Below are 26,088 nucleotides of genomic sequence, written 5' to 3'. Positions count from 1 at the left end.
CTCCAACCCTGTCAGTTCTAGGACCTTAATTTGTGTGTTTTAGTTGTTTAGACAGCCACTGCTTTTGTTTTTCAGTGTTGGAAATATGAGTAAAATACTTAGAATTAGCTTCAAGTCATCCACCCATCTTCTATACATGCTTGTCCTTGTAGGGTTGCAAGGAGGGCCTGCTGACTATCTCAGTGGTCAATGGGTGAAAGGCGGGATACACCCAGGACAGTTCACCAGTCCGTAACAGGACACCACAGAGACACGAAGGACAAACAACTATTCACACACACTAGAAACCTAAGGACAGTGTAGAATAACCGTTTAACCATGTCTTGTTTTTGTACTGTGAGGGGAAGCCAGAGTACGCAGAAGCAACATGCACAATCCACGTAGGCCGGGATTCGAACCCAGGACCTTCTTACTGCAAGACAACAACTTTAAGGGCACGTCTCCTCTGATCAAAGAATCATGAATTCATTCATTGGTTGTCCACACCACAAACCCGGGCTTTGGTCAGGAAGGACAAGAAGCAAACTTTGTTGAATGAAGAGAATGATTAGTTATGTTTTATCCAAAGGGTCAGAGCAAAGATGTTGAGAATAATACCTTTAACCTTGGTTAATCTTGATGTTGGGTTAAATCACTGATTCATATTCTGGCATGACGGATATGACTGATGCCGTTCTCTTGTACCATTATCTTCAAGAATAAAATTTCAGCCACAATCCTTTGTAGATTCCTCTCTACATTAAGCAGAGATTTCACTTTTATGTTACAGTCTTAGTTTGAGATTTAAAATCCTCTTGTCATCACTGTGTCTTTTCATCCCTATATATATATAAAGTAGTCTTTGTACTGTGAGGTTAAGCATGCATATAGACATGGATCATTGCAGTATGTAATATTTCACAACTGAAATCCGTAATATTGAGAAAAGCCCCGAATGCTCTGTTCTTCTTCACCAGGGCGCCGTGATCACCCCAGCAACGGCCATAGAGCCCAGCTTGTCTCTTCACCCATCCAGTGTCATGGCTCCTCTCACCCAGCAGATGAACCACCTCTCTCTGGGCCCCACAGGCACCGTGAGTCTCTCTTCCAACGTATTTCTCTGAACACACCATCCACACAATAACCCACGGCGGAGGCAGCGTCATGCCACGGAGACGGTGAAGTCGGTCAGATTTGATGGGGGAGAGGATGAAGCTAAACACAGAGTCGGCTGGTGTGGAAGTTTACTTTGCAACATGACAGTTGCTCTAAAACAAACAGGCACGACTTGCATTAGACTCTTGTCACACAGTCAAGCATGCTTTCAAATGACACCCTTTCTTTTATTTTTGGAAGCTTTTGCAAACGTGCAGCTAGAATAAAACTGTTTTTTTTTTTTTTTCTCACATTTGGTTGCTAGCAATTAACTACAAACCCAAAGACAGATTGTAACATGTTTGCACCAGGCTGTATGTATTGCTTCACCGTGTGCCCCGCCTTGTGTCTCTGCAGTACATCTCTGCTGCAGCGGCTGCTCCTATGCAAGGAACCTACATTCCCCAGTACACTGCAGTGCCTGCCTCTGCTATTACAGTGGATGTAAGATGTTTGTTCACCCTACTGTGCAGAAAGATTTAGATAATCGTTTTAAACAGTATTTTTTTTTTACAATTTCAGATGTGTGAAATTTTGAATTCATTTAGAGTTGCTAATTTTAATAGGGGGAAAAAATACACATTACATTCACTTTGTCAAAAATTAATTCAGAAAGTTAGAACCAACCTTTACTTTTCATGAACTAAGCAAGTTATAAGTTGAATATGTGGTTAACTTATTTATCCAAGGCTGAAAAATTGGGGTGGAAAAAAATTGCTTATATCACTCTCACTGCAGCAATTTACTTTGACCTCCTTTCTTCCACTCTGTGTCCAATCAGGGTGTGGTGACAGACCCATCTCCACAGACAACTGCCCCCTCCTCACAGGATGCCAGCGGGCAGCAGCCTTTATCAGTGGAGAGTTCAGCAGACCATGCCACAGCCTACTCCTACCAGCAGACAAAGTGAGTTTACAAAAAAAAAATCTTCATTAATATTTTCTCACCTGAATACAATGAAAACCTAAATGTGCCAAATTGTTTGGACAAATAAGCTCTGAATATGAATTGCAGTGACTGATAAAAAGACAAACATTTATCAGCCAATTATATCTTTAGATAATTGTCCAATGTTTTTGATATGTGGGCATAAATATGTTTAAATGTATTGTTTTGTGTGTTTTTTTTTATCTGCTAATCAATAAACTAAGCATGTAATTCTCCAGTTAAGGTTACAAAATAGTTAGGTTCTTGTAGGAAAGCAACTTGCTAATCTATTAATCACAACTGGACCATTGAATCCTTCTTTTGCTTTAAATTCTCTTTGATTTAGTAATGAAAACCGTCTCTGCAGATCATTTTTATGCGACAGAAGTGTAGTAGTGTGCTTTAGCCCCTTCCTAACTCCATGAGTCTTTCTTCTGACCATCAGGTAAACTGTAGCTTTCACTAATTACGAGCAATTTTAATAGTGACTAACTATCTAATGTCTAATTTCTGATGCAGAAATTATATATATATATATATATATATATATATATATATATATATATATATATATATATATATATATATATATATATAGTCTTGCACCTGGCCAACACTTCACTTTCTTGAGAGTTTCTGAATTGACAGAGGAGAGAAAATGAAGGAAAAAAATGTTTACAACAAACTAGATGCAAATGCTCTAAGATACCTATAAAACTTAGACTCAATATTTTAGAAAACAACAAATGTAATGTACTAAATTGAAAGTTTTTTACTACTTCCATTCACTTGAAAGACAATCGGTGTGGAAACAGATTGTTTTGTGAGCAAAATTACAAAGCTAAACTGGGGATTTATTTTTATTTTTATTTTGCTCGTAACTCTGTTGTCATTCTTTCTATCGCTCCTCTTTATGGTGTTTATCTTGTTTTCGCCGCCTCGGTAACTTGATTTTATTTCCATCCAGCTGCGTTCCTGAAAAAAAAGTCTTGGTCATCTAGTTTTTTCTGACTTCTCTGTCTCCTTCAGGTAGCTGGTGGGAGTCATTGTTGCAATGCCTTCAGAAGGACTGCACGAAGGAGCCGGAGACAGACGGAGAATCAAAACAAGACCGAGGACAAAAACACAGCAGTGAGGTGGACGTGGCAGACAGGAAAATGCTTCCACTGTGCACAGGAACCAAATAAATGAAGAAAAAAATATGCTATATTTTATAGCTGTTTGAACCAAGACAAAGACAGCTATAAAAAAATGAATAAAAAATAACAAAGAATGTTTGTTGAACTACAAGACAATGGAATCAATCACAGTCCAAGACTGATTTGATCATTTTTTTTCACCTTGAGACTGGACTTTCCCCTCTGGAGGGGTTAAAAAAAAAAAACAAAAACAAAAAAAAAAAACTATATAAAAGACTGAAATCAAAACTCAACCAACTGTAAAGAAAAAAAAAGGAAAACGTTTGAATGTGCAGGTAGAATTTTTGACTTTTTTATCAAAAAATAAAGGAAGCAATGTCTAGGAGAAAACAGACTGTCTTCCTCTGATATGAAGCTCTGTTTTTCTTTTTCTTTTATTATTTGAGTAGTTTTTTAGAAAATCAATGTTTTCTTAAATTCTTATTGCCTTAATTTTCTCAGACTTTTGGGGGGGAAAAAAGACTCCATAGTGTTAAATTCTTTAAAAAAATGATTGAAAGTGTGTTGTGGGAGTCTCAGAGAGGAAATCTACAAAGCTATCTGTACAGGTTTAAAAAAAAAAAAGATATTACAATAGTTTGAAGATGACAAGTGGTGAAGTGCAAAAAAAGTCGATGGATTAGATGGACAAAAAAAAAAAGACTTTAAGTGGCTTGTTGAAAGAGTTGATCCGCGGCTTCCTGGGCAATGTGGTTTGGTGTGACGGTGGGATCAAATCTCAGTTTCTCCGCCACATTGTCTCATTTTCAGGTTTTGTTGTTCTTTTCATTGCAGTCCAAATGTTCTTGTTTTTGTGCTTTGTTTGTCTCACAACATAAAGAAATGAAAAACTTCATCAACAACCAAATTGAAGATAAGATAAAAAAAAAGAAAGAAATTAGGGTTTATAAATGTGTGATAAGCAATAGTTTGAGTAAAGCTGTCGACAGTTTCTTGAGTCTTTCTTAACGGTTGAACAAACGCTGCCGATGGCATATTTTATACCAAAGACGAAGAAATTATGTAGAGAAGAGATCTTCCTTGTTGTTTGTTCAACTGTTTCACTTTTTAAAAGTGAAACACATTCTTGCTTATCATGGTTTTTAGTGGATGAGAGTCCCCAACGCAGCTTGTGAGATTAAAATAAAATATGCAGTAGGTCTTTAACTCGACTGCCTCAACGAGAAGAGCAGCTTAGTTTGCCGTGATGTTGAGTTCAGCGATGATTGAAGAGAAGCATCGTTCTCGACAGAGCGGTGGCTTATCATGAGGTGGCTGAGTTGCTGAAATTAAATCCTTGTTTGCTAAAACACTACAGATTTCATTAACGCAATTTGGAATGCAAACTCTGATTTGCACAGATAACTTTGTTTGTTTAAAATGTGGCACTGTGGAGCAGTTATAGGCCGCCAGCATCTTACCTCCAGAAGACAGCGACCAAAAGTAAAAGTGAATCCCTCAATGCTAACAGAAAACAAACATTTTTTGTCATTTCACTGAATGAAAAGTTATACATTCTATCTGTTTTTTTTGTTTTGTTTTTTTTATCTGGTTTCTGATATCAAATGATCACTGAAGGAATATGTTGCAGTCACATGTACATGTAGGAATAAGATTTTAATATATTGATAAAATCCGATATAAATATAAATCTACGTTAGTAACCAAAGTCATGCGATGCATTTTCAGGCAAGACCAGCATGGTTTTTTAAGGAAAAAAAGTCAAATACTTTTAGGAATATCATATTACAATAAGATGAAATTTTATGGGAGATTATACATTTTAAAACACTCTTTACGGAGGGCATTAAGTTGGCATTAACTTACGGAGGTAAAGGGCATGACGCAAAACATTTGAGTACATTTTATTTTCCTAGCTGCATACATGCAAAAATAATTTACTTGAACTCTCAAAAGAGAGCAATTATTTTATGTTTTAATTATAATTCACCCAAGTTTCTGCAAACTGAGATTACTCTCGTCGCTGTCTTCTGCAGTTGAGACACTGACTACACATCCTGACGTGCCATTCACAACCCACTTTAAACAAGCAGAACTCGCTCTGTTAATCTGTTTTGTCTGTCTTGCCAAACACATGTAATGTGTAAACACCAGTGACCTCTGTCAGACAAAAGGGCACTTCTGCAGAACAAAACAGTTTCAGCTTATGAACATTCTTCTACAAGGGCAATATTTTTTGTGCAACTTTTTATTTTATTTTTTTTACTGTCATTTGACAATTACTTATATTTGAGCTGCTAAACACTTTTCAGTATTGGGGAAAGAGGGTGTCCTGTGTTGTGTATGTGTGTGTGGGGGTGGGAAAAATGCACCATTGAAATACAGCAACTGATTATTTTAAGGCAGAATGAAGACTGAAGAAGAAAAAATGAACAAAACATTTGTTCTGAGTACGAGTGCATCAGATGAGTGGAAAGAAAGCAGGAGAAGAAGAGTACGTGTTGTGGTTCACACTGGTTCTGAGTCCACATCCATCTAGACCGACATCACTTTGGATGGAGGTTAAAAGACAAAATGGATGGAGAAAAGGTGATTTTTTTTTTTTTAACCAAAACTAAGCAGATACAAACTTCTCATGGAAAATAAACTATTGGAAGCAAAAGAGGAGGCCGAGGAAACAAAGGTAATATTTATGAGGTTGTTTTTGTTGTACAGGCGTGTAAAAGAAGATGCAAAACTTTGAGGACGCTATTTTTTTATTTGCTTGGTCACATGCCTCCAATGTCTTTCAAAGTTGTGATTTTGAGTGTCTGTAGAACCAGTGGGTGTTGCTGTAGTTTCACACGTGTGTTTTTTGTTTGTTTTTGTTTTTCTTTTTTGACAAAACTTTCAATAAATTTTTTTTTTTTATAAAAACAGCCAGTGCCCACATTTCTTAATGGCTTGTACAACATCTTACCACTAGGGTGCAGCATTGCTTTCTGCATACAGACTAAAGGCAGGTTTATTGCATGTGCACGCATACTGCTTCAAGCAATCATAAGTTTAACTCTTCCAGAGTTATTTGAACAACAGATTGAGTAATTTTCACTTGGAAGAGTCAAAAATGATCAATCTCTTGTTGAATAACTTGAAACTAACTAATACCAATTCTGAAAAGGCCCAAATAGATTCAGCACAATGTTGCTTCAACTCCGACAAATTTGTTGTGTGCTCAAATTAAAACCAAGCAGCTTTCATATGAATCATCCTATTTTGGGGAATTTGAGTGTTTTCAAGATTGTTGGTCATTAGTACAGCAAAATATGTTGTGTATTGGTGGGCTGCCTCTGTTTTTTTCATGTGTTTTTTACAATTTACAATAAACTGAAAGGTATGTTGTAAGGTTGCATACATAGTTTGGCAGTGCTACTTTCTGTGATGTGATCAAGAGTAAATAGTGTACATCTGTGACTGCAAGTAATGTGAAATAAGGCAACAACTTAATCTTATATTATGGGTGAATAATGGGTGAATAATTCTGAAGGTAATGAGATAACTACAAAAGATGCAGTGAAAGAACATGTTTATTATACAGTTATGTTAGTTATCAAAGCATTGAAACAGTGGGGGAAGTAAAATAAAATGAAAAACATGCATCAGTTTTTCAAGTACAGTCAAAATTGTTCTAAAATGAAACACCCTCAAGAACAGACAGTTATTTTTAATCAGGAACATTACGTAACCATTACTTGAATGAATTTGGAATATAAGACATGACGACATCTAAGTGTTTTTCAGTGATCTCATGTATGAGAGTTGGTTTTTGTGTTACTCCATAAGTGGATCTTCCACATCTAAGTATAATACTTCAAATGTCTGATATAAAGTGTGAAAACGTTGCAGACAATAATCAAACACTAATGTTTATTTTAAACTTTTGTTCTTGGAGCTTTACCACCATAATCTTTCTATGATCAAAGGAGGGATGAAGAAAAAACAGAGATGAGTTTTTTGGGCACTGCCCTGTTTATCGCTTAAAGCTGCAACATATACATATTTATTAAAAGTGTTGTAACAGTATGACACAGAAAACTTGTGAAAAGATTGATTTCCTGCACCTCCTTCCAGTGCTACTATCGCCATCAGAAAAAATTCAACACTCCTGATCTGAAACAACAAATTGGAGCCAGGAGGAAGGTCCAAGTGCTGTCAATCATTCTTGTGTATGCACTGCTAACTGTGCTAATAGCGGAGAAAACAACTTACCAATACAGGAAAATTGTTCATCAGCGGCCATTATAACTAGACTGAGCATTCATGGCATTCTCTGTTGTTGAAAAAATTCTGTTATGTAGCATAGAGAAAAGGGGGTGGGGTGAGCGGCTAGTACACGAGAGTGATTTACAGCACTAAGACCCTCATCCTGGCTCTGATTGGTTGTTTCTGACCGAGCGCTGGATTTCTGCATTTGGTACTGGGAACACTGGGACGAGGCAGATGAGTTTGCATGGGTCATTGTAGTATACTGTCATAACACAGTGATGGTCCCAAAAAACATTGTTACTAAATAAAAGTTACGTAATGCGACCAAAAAATGCAACCAAAGCCTAAAGAGTGCAAATGAGCCATTTCCTGAAGGTTTTATGTCAGCGCTACGCACCTCCTATACTGCTTGATGTTTTTCTGAATACAATTATAACAAAAACATTCACAATTTTATTATTTATTACAATAAGCAATAAAGATGTGTCATTATCAAGCCAGGTAGGAGCACTGCTGTTCCCTGATACTGCGACTCAGAGGCGACTCACCCCTTCATCCCTTTCTAATTCATTTTTGTTCAAATAAAAAAGGATGGCCTGTTTATGTCTGCTTACATAGATGTGTGATGAATCTCTGACCTAAAAGTAGAACTGACACCGGAAGTGGAGGGGCATTACCTCATCATGAGGAAACAGGACAAATACTGATAAGTTTCCTTGATGTTCCCATTAGAACAACATTTTGGATATTTTCAACAAAAAAAACAAACAAAAAAAAAAAAAAAAACACAATTTTTCTGTGGATGCTGAGAAAAAAAATCAACCAGTGCAAGCAAAATATGTGTTGTCCTCCTGCAATGTGATTTATCTTTTGCAAGCACTGGGAAAAACGAATGTTTAACCATAAACTTAAGTGCAAATACATTTTCTATGTAACTCTTGCATCAGAAGTTTGAACTGAAAAAAAAAAAAACACATCACTTAATTTAGTGATGTTCCATGCTTGATCACATGCTGCTGCAGCACATTCCAGCAAAGAACAAAATAATTCCCTATGCTCTCCTTAATTTCCTTTCATCACCTATCAATAGCAAATACGAATGAGGATGATAAATCCTAAGACTGCTGTTACAATGATTAGAGCTGAAAATAGAAAGATGAGACCAGCAAAGACCGGGTTTGTCATTGGAGTGATTTCTTTCACTTCAGACGGGATCATGTTGGACATGCTCAGCATGTAGCCCAAACTCCAGCCTATGCTTGTTTCCTTTATCTGAGGAGGGAAGGAGAAGGGTTGCACACATGCATGTTTAGTCGTGCTTTCTTTACTCCAAAATCAGTTTGAGCTCTAAAGATGGCAGAATCATGCACAACAGAAGGAGGCTAGATAGAGTTCTGACTAGGAATACAAATGCACGGCACATTTTTGTTCTTGAATTCGTAAAAAAGCTAGATGTTTCTGATTTAGACTTATGTTGCATTTTCTTTGAGCCTCACCGTCGCACTGCACATACATGACATTTGAAGTTTCGGATACTGAATATTTTTGTGCTGAAGCAACACAAACAGCTTTAAGACACTAGATGAGTCATAACATGCAAAGAACACCCCAGTAAAAAAAGAAAAATTCATGTGTCTGGTTTTTGGCTCTTTCTATAACGACCTACTGACGGTCATAATACCTCAGGGAGCCCCAATGAGAACATTAATTCTTTGTTCAAATCCGGGAGTGCCTCAAGTATTTGAGGAACAAAAATGCCTTGTGCCTAAAGGCCAACGTCTGAATGAGTGACAAATGGCAGTCTGGAGTTTAGATATTTTGTAGAACCGCTGTCTTTCATTTTGTCTTATGACTGATGGGCACAGTGTAATACTTGGGAAATCCCACTTCTGTGAGGGTCTTTGTCGAAACATGCTCTTCATATGTTCCACTATTTCAGAACAAAATAATTAGCGAGTCAGTGATCTGTTATACGACTCAGTGGGTGGCCCCAAGCAATGTTTTACACAGCTAAAGATGGCTTGAGTCCCAACATGGATGCACTCTGAAGCTCTAGTTTGACAGCAGTTCATTGATTTTCAGAAACGCAGAAAATAAAGCAGTTGATAGAAGCAAAACTTTCAATCAAGACAGGCTTCTACGTCGTTTTGGATGTTGTCCTACTTACCTTTTGTTCAAAGTGAATATTTTTCCAAGTCTCATTGTCAAACTTATAGCCATCTGCCAGAAGAGTGAGGACATAGTGACTGGCAAAGCAGTAGGTCTTGAGGTATCCGTCAGAGATCCAGGGCTTTTGTAGTTTTAGCTTAAGACAAGAAACAGATCAAAGTGAAAATTGTAGTTTGACAACAAATAAAACCAGCTGCATCCCTAAAGTCAGAGTAAAGAGGCACAATGTAATTCATGCAGAGCTGGTCTTTTCAACAGATTAGCGCCTACTGTTGGTTGGAGGACAATAAGTGCATTTCCATCCACACAAGACAGTTTTGCAATGCAACAGTAGCACACATACTAAGCTTTTATCTTTCAAATAGTGGTGTATACTATTGGTATGTGGAAATATTGGATGCAATGTCTCAGTGTCTATCAGTCAGGAAGTTAAAGGGTGAGGGAAGACTGTTCTTTTGAATGAGCAGCTATCAACTTCAAAGAGGTTAAAGGTAGTGGTTTTCACAAAGGTCTGAGTCTCACATAAAATGTGTTGGCAGGGTTGCAAATGGGTGTGAGGACCCATCAGCTATTTTTCACACATTCATGAACACACTGCTTTATTTTTCTGTGTCCGTCATCTTCCTTTATATTGTTCTTCTTTGCACTTTCTATTGTAGCTTCACATCAGTTCGGATGGCCTACCTCGGCCCAGTCAGTGTTGCAGAAGTTCCCAACAGCAATGTTGAACTGATCAAGGTCGGATTTCCCACTCTGCTCCAGTGCTCGAGCGATGAAGAAGAATCCAGCATATGCCTAAAAGAACCATAAGAAACAAACATTCATTTATTCTGGATCAACAACTACTTACTTGTATCTGCAGTTGGATCTACAAGTGTTACCATAAAATCTCCGGTCACTGGCGGCTGCTCCACCCCGTTGAAGGAGCACTGCTTTGAGGAACAGTTCTGAAAGTTAAATATGGACTTCACTATTTCCCCGCATTTTTCCGAGTCGGCCCCTCCAACCATGTAGAACTCTTGATCGGAGTTGTAGTTTTTGGGTTTCAGTATGCACACCGTGTCATAAATGGATGAAGCTTGTATGGTAATGTTGAAACCTTTGGGGTAGCAGGGATTTATTACGTAGGCTGGGTCAGATGATTCCTGAAAACGTCCAAAGTAAAGACATGTCATCATGAGACAAAAAGAATGAGCATGAAGGCACTTGATTAGAAGACTAACAGAAGCCTTTGTGTTTTAAAACCTTAAACCCATCTTTCCATACAGGTAACAGATTGTAGTGTATTCACATTAGTTCCACTGTACACCAACACAATATATCTCTTCCTATCACATTGTCATTGATTTTGAAAATTGGGCTGTAAGTTACGAGAAAGTATGATTTTGACACAGGCTGCTAGAATGACATTCCAATCAATATTCTTAATGACATAATGCATTCTTGACTGGTTTTCCTTTGACTGTTAGGAACAGCAGTATTCACTAATCTATTTTTAACAGGGCATTAATGGACATCAGCTTTCACATGAATGGGATTTCTTTTCTTGATGAATCTCGGCTAGCTCTTCAGTTATAGTTAGCTTAGTCTGAACACATTCACAATGTTTTTGGGCCAGTTTGGTCTTTGCGGTCTGACAGCCCTGCTGCAAATTCCAGTAAGGTGCCACTGTTTCCAGTCGCATTTACATACAACAATATTTTCTATTTTGTTTAGCTTTTACTGCCTGTTTTATGTTGTTTTGTCAACATTTAGTGCTTTGCATAAGTACCCTTCACCCTCTTTTTACGCCTTGCCACATTACAAGCACTAACTTTCAGTGTTTCAGTGGGACTTTTAGGCAACACCCGTGAATAACCTACGCTGCAACCAGTTGCCTTCAGAAGTCACATAACATGCAAACAGTATGAAATATTGAATCATGCAGCTGATCTTTGGAGACCTTATAGAGTTGTTGCAGAACATTAATGAATAAATGTTCTAAAATATATATTTCAAGTCTTAAACATCTTTCAGAAAACCAGAGGAACAATGGAATGGTTATAATATATTATATATATTCATATTTTGGAATGGCCAAGTCAAACTCCAGACCTGAATTCAATTGAGATTCTGCACAGGACCTGAAAATTGATTTTCACAGATGCCCTACAGCAAATCAAAATGATATTGAGCTTTTTAGATTTTTTTTTTAATCAGTATCTTGATGTACTAAGAAGGTAGATACAAAACTCAAAAGGAATAATTTTAAAGCACTGATTCATAAAGACAGAATATGAAGGCATTAAGAATACCTAGTAGAAGTTGCATACCCTGATTACTTTGTCCAAAACCTTCTTGTCAGCCTCATTTTTGCCGTAGCAGAGGAAACTGTGTGTGTAGACAGTGTAGGGATAACCATACAGCTTGACACTCTTGTAGTCAGCCCCCTCCCCACGTTCCTGAACTTGGAAGGCGATCTGTGTTGATGCTCCGCCGAGATCCATAGACCCGACTGTCTCTGCTCCATTTGGACGAACGTAAGTGTTCCACATGTTTTTCTACAAATGTAATTGGAATAATTTAGGGAAAAGCAACCATACCTTACCCTGCTCCTGTTCACAGAGCAGTTGTGTTTCTATAATTTAAACAGTTAAATGGACAAGTACACTCTCAAGTCTCACCTGTAGGAAATTTTCCTTCAGGTAATTCACTGTGATCCACCCGTACAGCCCCTCTTCCTGTCCGGTGATGATGGAAGCATTGTGGAACTGGAAGTCTTGTTTACTCAGGAAGTCTCTGAGTTTTCCCATGATTTTATTGGCTCTTTTCTCATCTTTCATTCTTAAAAGCAAGACACAAACAATAATCAATCGCACAGCAAATTGCTATAGAAAGTGCAATTCTGACCAGTTTAAAACTATGTCCTCACAATACGGCCTGTACCTTCTCTGAGTTTATTCTGTGCTTTCCTAAAACCTACCAGTTAATTTATGTATTTATCTTCTAATCAGAAACTGAAACCCTCTGCTTCTTATAATTTTGGAAGTAAATAGGGAGAGCAGTACCTCTTCTAACTCCATTCCTTGATTTTTTCTTTGGAACTGATAAACAAAGACTTAGCATTTCATTACTAAATATAGCACAGTTTAAAAACAACGGTGTAGTTTAGGATATTGTCTCTTTCTTACTCTAACAGACGCATCCCAGCTGTCGCTCCCAGAAACAGGGGTGTGGTTTTGTGCTTTTCTCCAGGAATGTGTCTCTTGATTTCATCCATGCAGTCTTGAAATCCTTTAAAAGTTTTTTCATCTTCCTTGGAACTGACCTCGAGTTCTGAGATAGGAGCCCCTGGAGGCACAAATCTGTGTTTGGGTTATTCCTTCAAAAACAAACATTGCATTTGAAACTGTTTAACGGAGGTTTATGTGAAACATTAAAAAAAACCAAAAAAAAAACCTCCAAATTCATTTGGATTACACTAGTTGAATATTTTGACTTTGCTGAGTTGCTGTTAGAAAAAGTTGAAACATTTCTACCAACGTTATGCAGCCACTTCACTTACCTTTAACTTTACAGTTCTTTCTTTCAGTCACCACCCCGGTCTCGTTCTCCTTCTCCCCAGGCCATTCGTACAGGTAGACATTGGAGCGAGAGGAACCGGAGTCTATCACAATGCCAAACTGAGGAAAAAGCATGCAGGAAAACATCAGCCCTCCATGTGAAAGTTTTGCAAACTGTATATGTAAAGACTACATCTTTTACAGTGAAGCAAAGGTGCATCTAACTGCTGGCTGACCTTTTTTGTTGTTGTTGTTGTTATTGTTGTTTTCTTGTCTCACACTATAAACCAGTGGAACCAGTAGCTGAGCTCTACCTTGATAATGTCTTGAAAGTGTGTGATTGTGCAGGTACATTGTATAAATCTGTAGATATTATTCTTCTCATGCATGTGTGTGTATGTGTCCTTGTGCGATTGATTAATGTTCGATACAACGTATGGACCTTTTTTTCAACTAATGCAATGCTGTGGGGACCAACTGCTCCCTATGGGGCCCTAGCATTGAGCCCCATAGGGAGTAGTGCTGTTTTTGCAGTGTAGGGTTAGGCACATACTGGCAACAGTTAGATTCAGGGTAAAACTCAGGTTTAGATTACAAAAATGAATGAAAAATGAACAGAAGCCAAGGCAAAGTCCTTGAGAAGACAGAAAGACTCACTTGTGTGCATGTGTGTTGATGTGCGTGTGTGTGTGTGTGTTCACCTCTAATCCATACTTCTTAACCTTTAACTTGTCCTGGACGACAGCAACAACAATAAGAGCAGCAATGCTTCCAATCAATAGGAGCATCACTCCTGCTATGCGACACTTGTAGCCCATTTTCTTTTTGGAACCCATTTCCTGTTGGCAAAGCGTGCTAGAGCCAAAACAAAAAGTAGAAGTGAAGCTGTCACTAAAAGGCTCTCAGCTGTCATGTTACAGTGATGAATATGGAGGTCTGAAGAGTGATGATAAACAACGACTGCAAGCTTTACTTTATATACTTTGAGCTGGGGTAAAAAAAAAAAAAAAAAATGTTGGCAGCAATAATAGCAATAATGGATGAGAGCCAAACAAGCGAATGTCAGCAAATGAGAAGGAAAGTACCCTAATAGGCACAAAACAGCTCTGATAAGCCACATGCAGCATCTGAAGTAATGCCTTTAACAGGACAACCCTGCTTTTAGGTTTGGTGTATTGACTCTGAGGTTACAGTAAAACAAAGGATAGCAGCATTGTTTTGTCACTGAAATGAGGTACGTCTTGAACCCAGCATTAATTATGCCCTCAGTGCAGAATAATATTCACGCTCAAATACATGTAGACTCTCAAGTCTTTTAAAGAACATATGACATACACAAACACACAGACAAACAACAGATAATCTGAAATATTTGTGATTATATTTGATTGCAGCCTTGGACAGGAAAGTCCACCTCTTTAGATAATTAGATATGGTCTCTGTTACCCATTCCAACTTTCTGTCTATGCAAACCACGAACAATATGGATATATATTCTGAGTAAAGGTGTGCCTGGAACCACTCAGCCTGAGTTGTTTATATTCAGTGACAGAAAGGAGTGTTTCTCTCCAGATAAGTTGGGCTGTAACGTAAATACATCTGGAGAGAGATTTCTGGTACTGCAAAGTCTTATACATTGCAAAAAATAAAATAAAAAATATGTGAGGTGAAAGTAACTTATAATGTGTGATTTCCATGCCCTTAAACAGAGGGAGGTAATGTCCTTTATTATTATGACCAAAGCGATATGGTCTCCACTGATTGATCATAATCCGACAGACTGGCGACCTGTCCAAGGTGTACCCCGCCTCTCGTTAGCTGGAGGTGGGCACCAGCAACCCCCCCGAATCCACTAAGAGACAAGGGTGCACAGGTACACAAATTGTCGTCGCTGAAGATTTTATACCATATCAAGTGTTCATGAGTCAGAAGTGACTGTAATGGTTTATCCAGAATGTAATCCATCAACAGGTATAAAAATACTTTGTTGTGCACAGATTTGGAGATACTGGGACATTGCACTGAGAATTCACTATGAGTAATGTTGGAGTCATTAATAAACTGAACCCAGCACTCCCTGGCATTAACAAGCTGAACATATCTGCAGGAACATGAGTTCCTATAAATCAAGGCTATAAACCCACCTGTTTTGAATTGCCTTTAATTCATAGTAACTGGAATATATTAAATGTGTACTTGCTTGATGATGGCATTTGACAAATGTAATTTTTATTGCTGTTTTGTAATTGCTCACTGTATTATGCTTTCTGGTGTAAATCACTTTGTTGCTGAAATGTGCTACATAAATAAACATGAGTTAACTTGACTTGACCTGACATATCTCTCCATGACTGTCAAAGAGATTTCTGACTAGAACGCTATTGCATGTAGCCAATCTATTCTCACTCTATAAAATTGTACTGTTAATTTGCCCCTTCTTTTACTTCTGTTTGTTTTGTCATTTTCATTATTGACTGGTGTTTTTTTTTTTTTTTTTTTTGCAGAACCCTTTGAATGGGTTTATTGTTGTCTCTGAGGTCACAGAAATCTGGGCTACTGTAAGTGTAGCCCAAGGTCCTACCAGGGAACATGTGACAACATTTATGTCACATAGGCTTCACAGAAGAGTGGAGTTGTAATTATAACTGAGGCTTTAAAAGAAGTTATTTCTGGCAATAAACAAAGTTATAAACTGAAAATTTAGGCAAAGCGTAGCAAAGAAAATATTTCCTCAAAGGTAAGAACCTGGTGTCTGCTGTGTGTCTTCATATTGCTGTGGTTCAGGAAGCAAGATACACACATTTCTTTACGAGTGCTGAAAAAATGCATGCATCCCCCTTTTCATTAAACAAGACTATAAAGAGTTCCTAATAGCTCTAAATTGAAAAATGATGCCCCAACCATCAAAAGTGAAAAGTAATGCTGACTTCTACTTTGGCAGTTCTGCTTTTATAATGCAGAAGTCTGCTGCAGGGAAGGATTGATCTGAAGTATTGCTAGTTTCGCGATTGCAAGCAGGGGAATAAAGCTATAGCTTACTATATTATAATAGGACATGTGTTGCGAATTTGCCCAATTTAAAATCTAGTTCATGCAACACACAACAACCTGGCTACGTTTGTGTAGCCAGGAGAGAGAGGTCACCCTTTGACCACATTGCAATTAAAATATATGCAATGCATATGCAATGTTTTAATTTGCATATGCAAATTAAAGCATATGCAGAAGTTTAAACCAGATCAAAAAACTGTTTAAAAGCAATGACACTGATTGATTGAATCACATTGCATGTCAGAAAAACATTTCTGTTTGTTCTTTTTTTTTTTCTGCTAATCTCCTTCTGCTGGTATGCAGTGATCTAATTTTGCATCTCAAAAAGACATTAGTAAAAATGTCTAATGTTTAGTCATGTTCAAGTTCTTGAGTGTCGTTCCTCATTTTTACGTTTTCTGACTGTTATGCAATTAATATCATTTTATCATAGTTCATACTGCACCCACTTCTCCATAAACGGTTTTATAATAATATAATAAGAAGAAATTAGTTTTCATTTTATCCACCATGAACGTTTAAAACCATGCTGGATAATCATGTGGTGAGACGACTGACTGATTTTATCTTTCGTGTGTCAGAGCATATTGTGTTGGTTAGAAAATTCCAGTGACTCAAGTGCTGATCTAATCAAGATTTTATAAGTTGTGTCTAACCACAAACAGTGTTGTTAATGTTGCAATCTGACAGTCTAGCAAACCTAGCATTCATATTAACATACAGTAAAAATTATATGGTTTAGGATTCATTGAATAAGACAGAACGCAAAGAAAAAGAGAACAAAAAGGAAAAGTAATTACTCATTCTACTCATTCATCAACATTTAATTACATCAAAGGGAAAGATTAAATTACACCAGAACTCCGGCAACAAATGCTCCCTTGAGATTAACTATATATCATTCATTTTCCAGATTACTTTAATTGATCACACAGAGATTTTTGTGTGTTTTTTTTATATATATACTTTTTAATATTATGGCATTGTCAGGTCATGTTATTTAAAAAGCATGAACAGAGAATTTCCAAAATGCAAGAACTTAAAAATTCAAATGATCTGTCTAGAAAAAGAGCCAAGATTTAGTTATCATTTTACACATTTGAGTCCTGCATATGTCACATTCTGAGTTGAAAGTCTAAGTGTCTGTGTCCATTCTACAACATGAAGTGAATTCACTCCAAAAACTTACACTGTTGATAAGCTGAACTGGGAGAAAATAAGTGTCATTGGTGGATTTCCTCTTCATTTTCTAGTATGTTCTACAGTGTGGAAACACCTGTCCCACAGAAGCAGCATATCATGTCTTTTTCCTGACTAGAGAAGAAAAATGGATGGAAATATATGCAAATTATAGTGGAAAATGATTGAAAAACAAAACAGTTTTAATTGAGTTCTTATTGAGCAGATTTGGGAAAATAAGAACAGTAGAACAGTTAAATTAGTTTGAACAGTAAATTACATAATCTTCCAGAATCTTAAAGTCTGAGAAAATGTGATACTCACTCACACACTTTTCAGCTCAAATATTTTTGAATAAAAAATAATATTTAGTTACTATACTGAACTTTTATTTGTTAAACGCACTTGTTGCTCATGAAAGCACTCACAGTTTCTTACCTCTACTTTAACAAATAGACATTTCTCTTGGGGAAAATTGTCTTTTCCCCTGGAGAAATCCCACCATGGAACTGATAATTATTCTCTCTGAAGGAGATATACAGCAGTTTATCTGACTTATTTTTCTTTTCCCATGTCAGCTTATCTGAGTTAATGTTACATGTTTTCAGCTCTTCAAGAAGCTTTCGACCCTGAAAAGTGAAACTGGACGCTATTTGGTTTCTGGAGGCTACAAAGGCTTTTTTTTCTACTTTTAAAGGTAAATTACACTTTTTTTAATCCCTTTGCATTTTTTTTTCAAATCTTCTTGACTGTCTAAAACTGCAATTACACTTCAATGGTTTAGCCAGATCATAGATAAATAAAGATCTATTCATTTATTCATGTATTTATTTAATGTAGCTCAACTGTGTAATGTCAGTCTCTGTTTCTAGGCATGCGTTGAGCCTCCTGAGCTGTGAAAGAATACGAAATAAATAACCATAAAATTCAATCAAAAATGATGCAGGGTACAAGTTAAGAATCTGGGTTGTTGTAAAGAAATAATGATTAGACCAAAATACTGTGAACCTAAAACTTTTGCTTTATCCTACTCTACAAATACATTTAGCCTTTGCTTAACTAGAAAAGAGCAGATGTTCTTTCTCACTCCCATCACACCCCTTTTCCACCACCCTGTCCACAAGGCAAACATGATACGCTGTGCAGCAAAATTTTAATCTGTACTCACCGACTGAAGGAATCTAACCACTGAATAGTTCAATTGCCCATGTATGACCATTAAGATTAGGATCTCAAATCTCCAGCATTTTCTGATATTTAATCCCCTGTGCTTCCACAAGTTGATTCTTCTCAGCATGAGTATTTGACATTAACAGTCTTAGGTACAGTACAGTAGATCAGAGTGAGCATTACAACAGTACAAAAAAAAAGATCTGTATTCATAAGTCCAGTTTAGAATATAAATACATATTTCATTTAGAAAAACACAGTGCGTGATGACATGTCAATGATTGCATGCAACAAAGTGTGTTTTTATCTTACCGTGCAGAGCTCGCTTTGCAGATGAGGGCAGGGAGTGGGAGTAAGATAGCTCACAGGACGGGGTAACTGAACACAGCAGGAAACGAGGGAGCAACTGAGAGATGAAAAGAGAGGAAGCTAAGAAGCAAGGGAGTTGTGTGAGGAGGAGAGGCTGAAACTGTGACTTCCCCACAAGAATATGAGTAGTGAAAGTGAGGGTGAACAGAATAATGGGAGGAGCAGTATGTTCTGTACACATGCCACACTCCACGTAAACCTGTTCAACAAACCAGCGAAAGTGAGCCGGAGACGGGTACAGGACCGCTACAGCTGCCTGACTGTCTGTCTGGTCAGCAAATACAAAAGTAGAGTTTGTGAAAATGAATAAAAACTGTGATGGGCTAGGGGGCGGGGGGAGACAGAAGGAGTTAAAGGATACAATCAATATAGGATAAAGTGCAGTGTGGCTGAGCATCTGCGGTGAGTGTTATCATAAAGTCAGCTCTTATTTAAAAGCTCTGATCTGAGGGGCAATCGGGGAAGCAAATGCTAAAAGACTCTGCCAACACTGAAAGATGTGTTGAAACCTGCAGACTCCTCCTCAGATGCCGGGTTGAATTAGTGACAGTGGATCCCATGAGTCATTTACGGGAGATCATTGTCTTAGCAGGGTGTTCGTTGTGTGAACATATCCTGTTGTATGTCACACCACGCTGGTGTGTTTGCTTAGCCTGCCGATCAGACTGTCAACTACTGAAAGTTTGCTTTTATTTGGGTTCACGGTTTCTGTGCATACATGCAGAGACATGTTCCAATTTTGCTTTCTATAGAGATGAGAACAGTTTTTTTTTTTTTTTTTTTTTTTTTTTTTTACATGTCTACCCATGCAATGTCATTTAACAGAAGATCAATAACATTGAGAGCAAAGAATAACAAGCAAAGCAGCTCTTTAAGTGTAACATATTCTTTGCGGATAGAAATAATCTTTCATTGCTTCATCTTTCTTTGATACAATAAACCTGAGTTGGTTCTCACACTTTTTGCAATGGCACCAGCTGTTTGTTATTAAAATGTCCAAAAATATATAAAAGCAAAAGATTAAGGTTTTGGCTTAAAGTTGGAATACTTTTTTTGTAGTTTATTGCACCATAGATTATTTACCCATCAGACACTCTATGTCACTTTGAGACAATCAACGAAACAGCAAAGATGACTGACCCCAATGAATCAGGGAGTTTTGGTTGCAAAGCTTTCTTTATTTTTCTATTCAAATAGAAGCATTACAGCCTCCAAAACAACCGAAAATGGATTCCACAACACAAGAACATTTTTAAAACTTATATGTACTCGTGATAATTAAGTCAATAAAAATCCTCTCTTGACAAATGTGGTTGTGCAGTATAATTGTGAACGTTTTAATGCCATGAATACCATCAGAAGAGAAAAGATCCATGTTATTAAAACAGCTATCGCAATATCACAGACACTCTGGAGCCATATTGGATTTGAGGTCAAGGTTTGTGAGAAAAGTTAGAGTCCTGTAAAATATCTGTCCATACTTGGGAAGTTTTGGATTTACTGAGGTGGTCCTTATCTTTCAAAAAAGTCTACAACCACTAGTGTGGATTGAATACTCTGGATTTCTTTAGTTTTTTTAGTTTTAGAAATAAAATCAATTAAGGTAAATCCACTATAGATGTATCTCAAGTGAAAAAAATGATTTTTCTAGTCCAAGCATAGTTGTGTTGTGTACCGGAATGACAAGATGTAGGTACTTTCTGTTTCAGTGTTTCAGTGAGTTGAGCATTTCTAGTCAATGTACAGTAAATGTCACCGTCTCAAGTTTTTTGCAAAATCAGACCAGTGTCTTGTGCTTTTCAATCATAATGTTTGGTTTTGGTAGTTGTCTGGGATCTTACAGGTTCCCGTGTTTCTTCTTGGGTTTGTTGCCTAGTTTTTGTGTTTGTGTTTTGTTTCTCAGAACACTATGTTCAAGTTCTGTAAGTCATTTCATTTTAACTGAGTCATTTATTTACCTATGCTGATATTCAGTGAAAGAACCACATCCAGTCTGGTGAGTGCTCTTGTCAAGTCATGTTTTGTGTTCCTCCTTTTAGCTTGGATTCCCTGTCTGGCCAGGGGAAGAAGAAAAAAACTCTTTCCAAATTGGTGTTTGGATCCTGATCTGCTTTCAGGCTTTCAGAACTTTGCAAAGCAGATTTGATTACAAAATGAATGAAAACAATCATCGTGCTGTGATAAACATTAAGTAATGTACAACATGTCGCAAGCCCAGCAGGGGAAGCCAGAAAGTTGAATTGTTACAATTTGAAGAATAGGGTATCAGAATTTACATTGAACAATTAAACATTAGAACAAATGAATGACTTTATTGCTTTTTTTTTATATTGTACTGTGAAACAGTACAAAAAATTTTTTGTACTGTTTCACAGTACAATAAAGTTAAGATCATCTATCCTACAAGGTCCAATCAATAAAAGTAACAGATACATCTGTTACATGTACAAAAAAACATGTTTTTTTGTACATGTTTTTCATGTACAAAAAAACATGAATGAAAACCAGACACACTCCAGTTTATTAGTAGCCATGTAAAATGTGATCAAAAAAGAAAAAGTTAAAACCAAGTCATTTAGTTTTCTGAGATTGTTCAGTGAACACCACCCAGTCAGAGTGGTTTTGATAGGCCACTCATCTTCTTATGAAATGAGTCCCGCTGCTGTGGTGTCATCTATAAACTTCATTATTTGATTTCCTGGAAATGCTGGCGAGTGTGTAATGAGGATATAGAGGAAGGGAGAAAGTGATGCACAGTGAGCTGACAATGGAAAACACCCCTGTATGTATGTTGACTTTTTTATGTAATATTTAACAAATCTGTCTTCTCATTGTCTTCATCCTGTCTTCAAAAAGAGGAAAGTATCAGTTCAGTCAATGTGAATCACATTTCTCTTTCGGCAGACAGTGCATGTAGAATATTTTTAGCTGCCAAATGTGAGACCTGAAACCTGCCGGTTGAAGTGAACCGGAAAGGCAGCACTTTTAAAATTTAATTTCCACAATGAGAAGAAATAGAAGAAGCACGGTGGATGCAGATTACAGACATCTATTGAAGCTGCAGGGCTGTTTCTTCCAAAGTGAGGCTGATGTGTGTTCATTCTAGATCTTCTTACTAGAAGATCTAGAAAGAAGATCACCTGCATGAATTCACCTGCATGAATTCATGCAGGTGAATTCATGCTGAAGTAGTAAGTGTAAATCACCTTGAATTATCATCTTGACTTTGTTTTTTTCTTTTCTTGACTCATATTTGTTGCTATTTCTAGAAGATACTTTTAGACAATAATAGAGCAAGTCCAAGCGTCAATGTCTCTTCAGGATACAAGCGTTGATGTTTCTTTCGTTCCTCAATTTAATATTTGTGATTTCATTTTTTTCCCCCTTCCTCCTGACTCAGGCTTAGGTTGAAGAGGCGTCTAAGTAGAGGGCATGTTGGCTGGCACAGGTCTTTAGAGTCCTGAGGGACATGCCATCGGGTCCTGCAGCCTTACGCTGATGGAACCTCTCCAGCTGTCTCCTGGCCTGGTCTGTGGTTATAAGATGCTTGCAGGAGCAATAATCACTAAAACATTGACCAAGCAGTCATAAAGGAGCAAAGCTATATATATATATATATATATATATATATATATATATATATATATATATATATATATATATATATATATATATATATATATGTGCAAATGCAAAAATCATAATTGTGCTTTTTTTTTCCTCCTGTGAGAGCCAGCTTTGCCTTTTTTTTATCACCTGTGTAAGTTGACCATAAAGCCTTAATCAAGCCAGACTGGTCACTGTTTGAGACTGTTTTAGGTAAAAATCATTTATTTTGTTAACACTGCATCTCTGTTTGATGCTCCAAATACCACACATCCAGCAACATGTGGTATTTTCACTCGGATGCCAGGTGGGAGAAGCCCATTTTATTGCTGTGAAATTGCAAAAGAAAAGCCTTTCAGAATACTAACTAAATCCTGATTTTCAAATGATTTCTTTTCCATTCCTCTTCCCAAGAGCAAAGCTAAAGGCTCAATTGAGGGGTGTTGTTCTGACGATGGCAGAGCGCTGGAAAGAACAGGAGCTTCTTAAAGAGACAGAGGCCCAATTTCAAGGCGTTAAATGCAAGGCCAAATTTCCTTTGAGTCACATTTGATAAATACTGCATTTTTATAACAGCTGAGACTTGAATGTGCTATTAAATGGCACTATGTGTTTAGAAAATACATAATACTGCCCTGTTAAAAATCAGTGCCAGTTCATTATTTTAGACATTTACTCTTTAATTTGCATTAGTTGAAGCAATTGATCATAGCTCATGTATATACATTTGTGCTTGTTTGTTTGCTTGTATTTATAAATCTTAAGTACACATATCTTTATATTACATTAAATGATAATAGATTTACAAGTTCATTTCTGATAAACTTAGTTGGAGTGTGCTTACCTCTAATTGATCATAAACTACATTAGTGAGAAATACAATTGAAAGAAACCTATTTGTTTCAAATGCATGACGGGAAAGCAACAAATTAATTTCAGACTGATAACCTGATAAATAATAAATGAAAAAGAATGACTGAATCACAACTGTTATTATTTAACTTGAAGCCGGAGCTAAAAGATTGGTAAGTACGGCATTTTAAAATGTCAGAACAGGTGCAATATAAGTTTGGGATCTTGCAAATCTGTAAGGAGAAGGGGGGAGTTCATGAGGGGTACTGCTGTTAGTTTTTTTTTTTTTTAATCTGTTGAATTCTGGTTATCTTGATTTTTTTTTTTTGGTATCAGATCAAACAGCAAACAGTGAGTTATATTCTGTTATAAATCTGCATCACAGGGTTCACAACTTGTAACTTAAAGTTCGGCATGCGCAATACTGCTCAGACAACCACACTGGACACATACAGGCACGATTCATAATGGGCTCCTTCAGTTGTTAAACTGGCAGAAAATGATCTCTCATGTCTAATGTGCTGTTTATTGTGTGGGCTGGTGCACTTTCAACCCATCTTTTTACCATCCCTCCCCCTCCACCCTCCATCTTAATCTGCCTTCTTTCTTTTGTACATTTCAGAAGACCGTCTTCCTCCCAAGAAGTGAAATTACAGAAGAATCTCCACCAGCGAGATGTAATAAAATCCTATTCATCTCGCACGCTAAAACTGCCATACACTTACCAGGAAACTCTCATCGTAACAGAATTATCTATTAAGTATTAGAGTGAACTGCAGCCAGTGTACAGCTCAGCACCAACCATTAAATGCTGGCCATGTAATGTGATCTCTGAGGTTTCAAGTTGTGACTTAAGATTCAGTTATGTGCTGATGACCACCAGATTGCAATATTTTCCCATCTGATGCCTCCCAAGTGAAAAGTGTGTCCTGGACGAGCTTTCAGCAAATAAGCTCAAACAACAAATGACTGAGAGAGGTAATTCAGGCCGAGTTTGTTCCTCAGGAACAGGAAGGGCTCCGGGAGGTTGTTCTTTGTTGCTGCTCTGAGACATGCCGCCTAAGTTACATCCTGAAAGGCTGTCATGCATTTTTGACATCAAAGTCCTACTTTGCAGTTTGTGAAGTGAATGCAAGATATCTATGCGAGCTCGTCTGAGGTACATTTCCAAAAATCCAAAACATTAGAGCTGTTGGGTTTTCACAGGATTCGACTGAATTGTTATCTCTTTTTTTCCCCTGAAGTTTTTAACCTCAAAACTGTTCTTGTAGAAAAAAAAAAAAAAAACATAAAAAAAAAGTTAGGAACATTAAGAATTAAAAATGACAATGCTGTGTACAAAACTCTGTGGGACCTACATTTAAAATACTCAATGGATATTAAATATAATAAATAGACAATGATGTGAAAGCGTATTTTTTTGCAAAACATAAACTTCAAATAATGTTTATTAGGTAACAATAGCTTCCCGAACTGTTACTGTATGTGAAAAAGTAATTTTCTCCTACAACCAGTAATTAATTGGACTTTTGCCTGCAGCCACTCACCCTGGTCATGAAGGAAGAAAGCAGGGCAAGACCATCACACCACCACAATGTTGTTTCATTGTGATGTTCTGTTTTTGAAATGACAGAGTGTGTTTTACACTAGACGTAAAGGGAAGAACCAATAACAATGTTTCTACTTTTGTCTTTTTGTCTCTTCCTCAGACAAAATATTCTCATAGATTGCCAAGATGTTATTTGACACAGGAAAGGTGGTAGTTTTTAAAAAAATAAAACAAAAAACCTTTTTTATAGGAAAGCTTTGGAACTCTTGAAAACCGCTTTTGCCAAGTCGCTTTCTGATTGCTGAGTCATAAACTCTGGGGGGTAAGGCCTGCAATGCATTAGATATTGTTCTGGTTTCTTCTGGAATCCCCTGTATGGTCAATGATGTGCTTGTGGACTAATTTTGGTTGGATTTTCTTCTAAAGGTTGACCACTGTTCCATGTTTTCTTTTCCATTTGTAGATAATGGCTCTTACTGCGGTTTACCTTACACATGACTTTGTAACCTTTTTAAGACTAATAGATGTGAAATACAGTTTCTTGTCTGTTGCTTTTTCAGATCTTTGTTGCTACTTTTTGTGTCTCAGGCATGTTCTATTTAATTATGTTTTTAATACTACAGGTCAAGCCAGGGAGTGGCTAATGAAACTGAACTCCCGTAATGTCCAGGTCAGTTTGGGCTTCAGAATTGTAATTTAAAAACCAAATTTTAAAGAAAGATAAATGTTTACATGTTTCAGTTTTAGGCTGTTTTCAAAGCTTGCATTTTATTTGTATGAAATCCATGGATGGTGAATTTTGTGTAATTTATGGCGCCCCCTTGTGGCAAAGCTGTAAAGTGCAGCTTTAATGTTTATTTGTAATGCACACAGACACACATACCTCCAAAGAAATAAGATGCTCAATAATTTTTAAATGTTGTACAATATTTCTAATACAGATTAAAGACTAACTTTACCAATTTTTGCCTATTTTCATAACTCCACAAAGAACAGTAATAGGCCTACTTAAAAAAAAAACAACCTTACACCACCTTTTACTCAGGCTTTTTGTCAATTCATGAGTCACTTAAGATATCTTATCCTCTATTAGAAGACAATGAAGAAACTTGCTATTTTATTTAGCCTGTTTCTTCTTGTTTAATCTAATGCTTAT

The 26,088-nt window shown here is 37.0% G+C and overlaps 2 protein-coding genes across 4 annotated transcripts in view; one reads left to right on the top strand and one right to left on the bottom strand.

The window, feature by feature from the left end:
* The window catches only part of LOC106926239 (RNA-binding motif, single-stranded-interacting protein 3-like), a 132,035-nt gene extending 125,444 nt beyond the window's left edge, over nt 1-6,591 (top strand). For 2 of the 3 annotated variants that reach the window (XM_088013827.1, XM_088013825.1), the window contains exons 11-14: nt 957-1,073; nt 1,492-1,578; nt 1,916-2,040; nt 3,091-6,591. In XM_088013827.1, the coding sequence (XP_087869953.1) occupies nt 957-1,073; nt 1,492-1,578; nt 1,916-2,040; nt 3,091-3,094 (333 nt within the window). In that variant the 3' untranslated portion in view covers nt 3,095-6,591. Of the gene's footprint in view, nt 1-956; nt 1,074-1,491; nt 1,579-1,915; nt 2,045-3,090 lie in introns of those variants that run through there. The other variant, XM_088013826.1, reaches the window with a different exon arrangement.
* Nucleotides 6,592-6,748: 157 nt separating this feature from the next.
* Nucleotides 6,749-19,000, bottom strand: entpd3 (ectonucleoside triphosphate diphosphohydrolase 3). Its single transcript, XM_015001035.2, has 10 exons — nt 18,869-19,000; nt 13,858-14,011; nt 13,159-13,276; nt 12,785-12,944; nt 12,278-12,437; nt 11,927-12,154; nt 10,496-10,759; nt 10,299-10,409; nt 9,613-9,750; nt 6,749-8,717 (listed from the first exon to the last, which is right to left on the bottom strand). The coding sequence occupies exons 2-10, from the start codon at nt 13,990-13,992 to the stop codon at nt 8,529-8,531; spliced, it is 1,503 nt and encodes a 500-aa protein (XP_014856521.1). The 5' UTR covers nt 13,993-14,011; nt 18,869-19,000; the 3' UTR covers nt 6,749-8,528.
* Nucleotides 19,001-26,088: the final 7,088 nt, after the last annotated feature.

The sequence above is a fragment of the Poecilia mexicana genome, unplaced genomic scaffold (assembly GCF_051168715.1).
Source record: "Poecilia mexicana isolate PSO_F unplaced genomic scaffold, ASM5116871v1 scaffold_16, whole genome shotgun sequence".
In the NCBI taxonomy this organism is placed as follows: domain Eukaryota; kingdom Metazoa; phylum Chordata; class Actinopteri; order Cyprinodontiformes; family Poeciliidae; genus Poecilia; species Poecilia mexicana.
The sequence above is the reverse complement of the archived record's forward strand: the minus strand, read 5'-3'. Positions and strand labels throughout refer to the sequence as shown.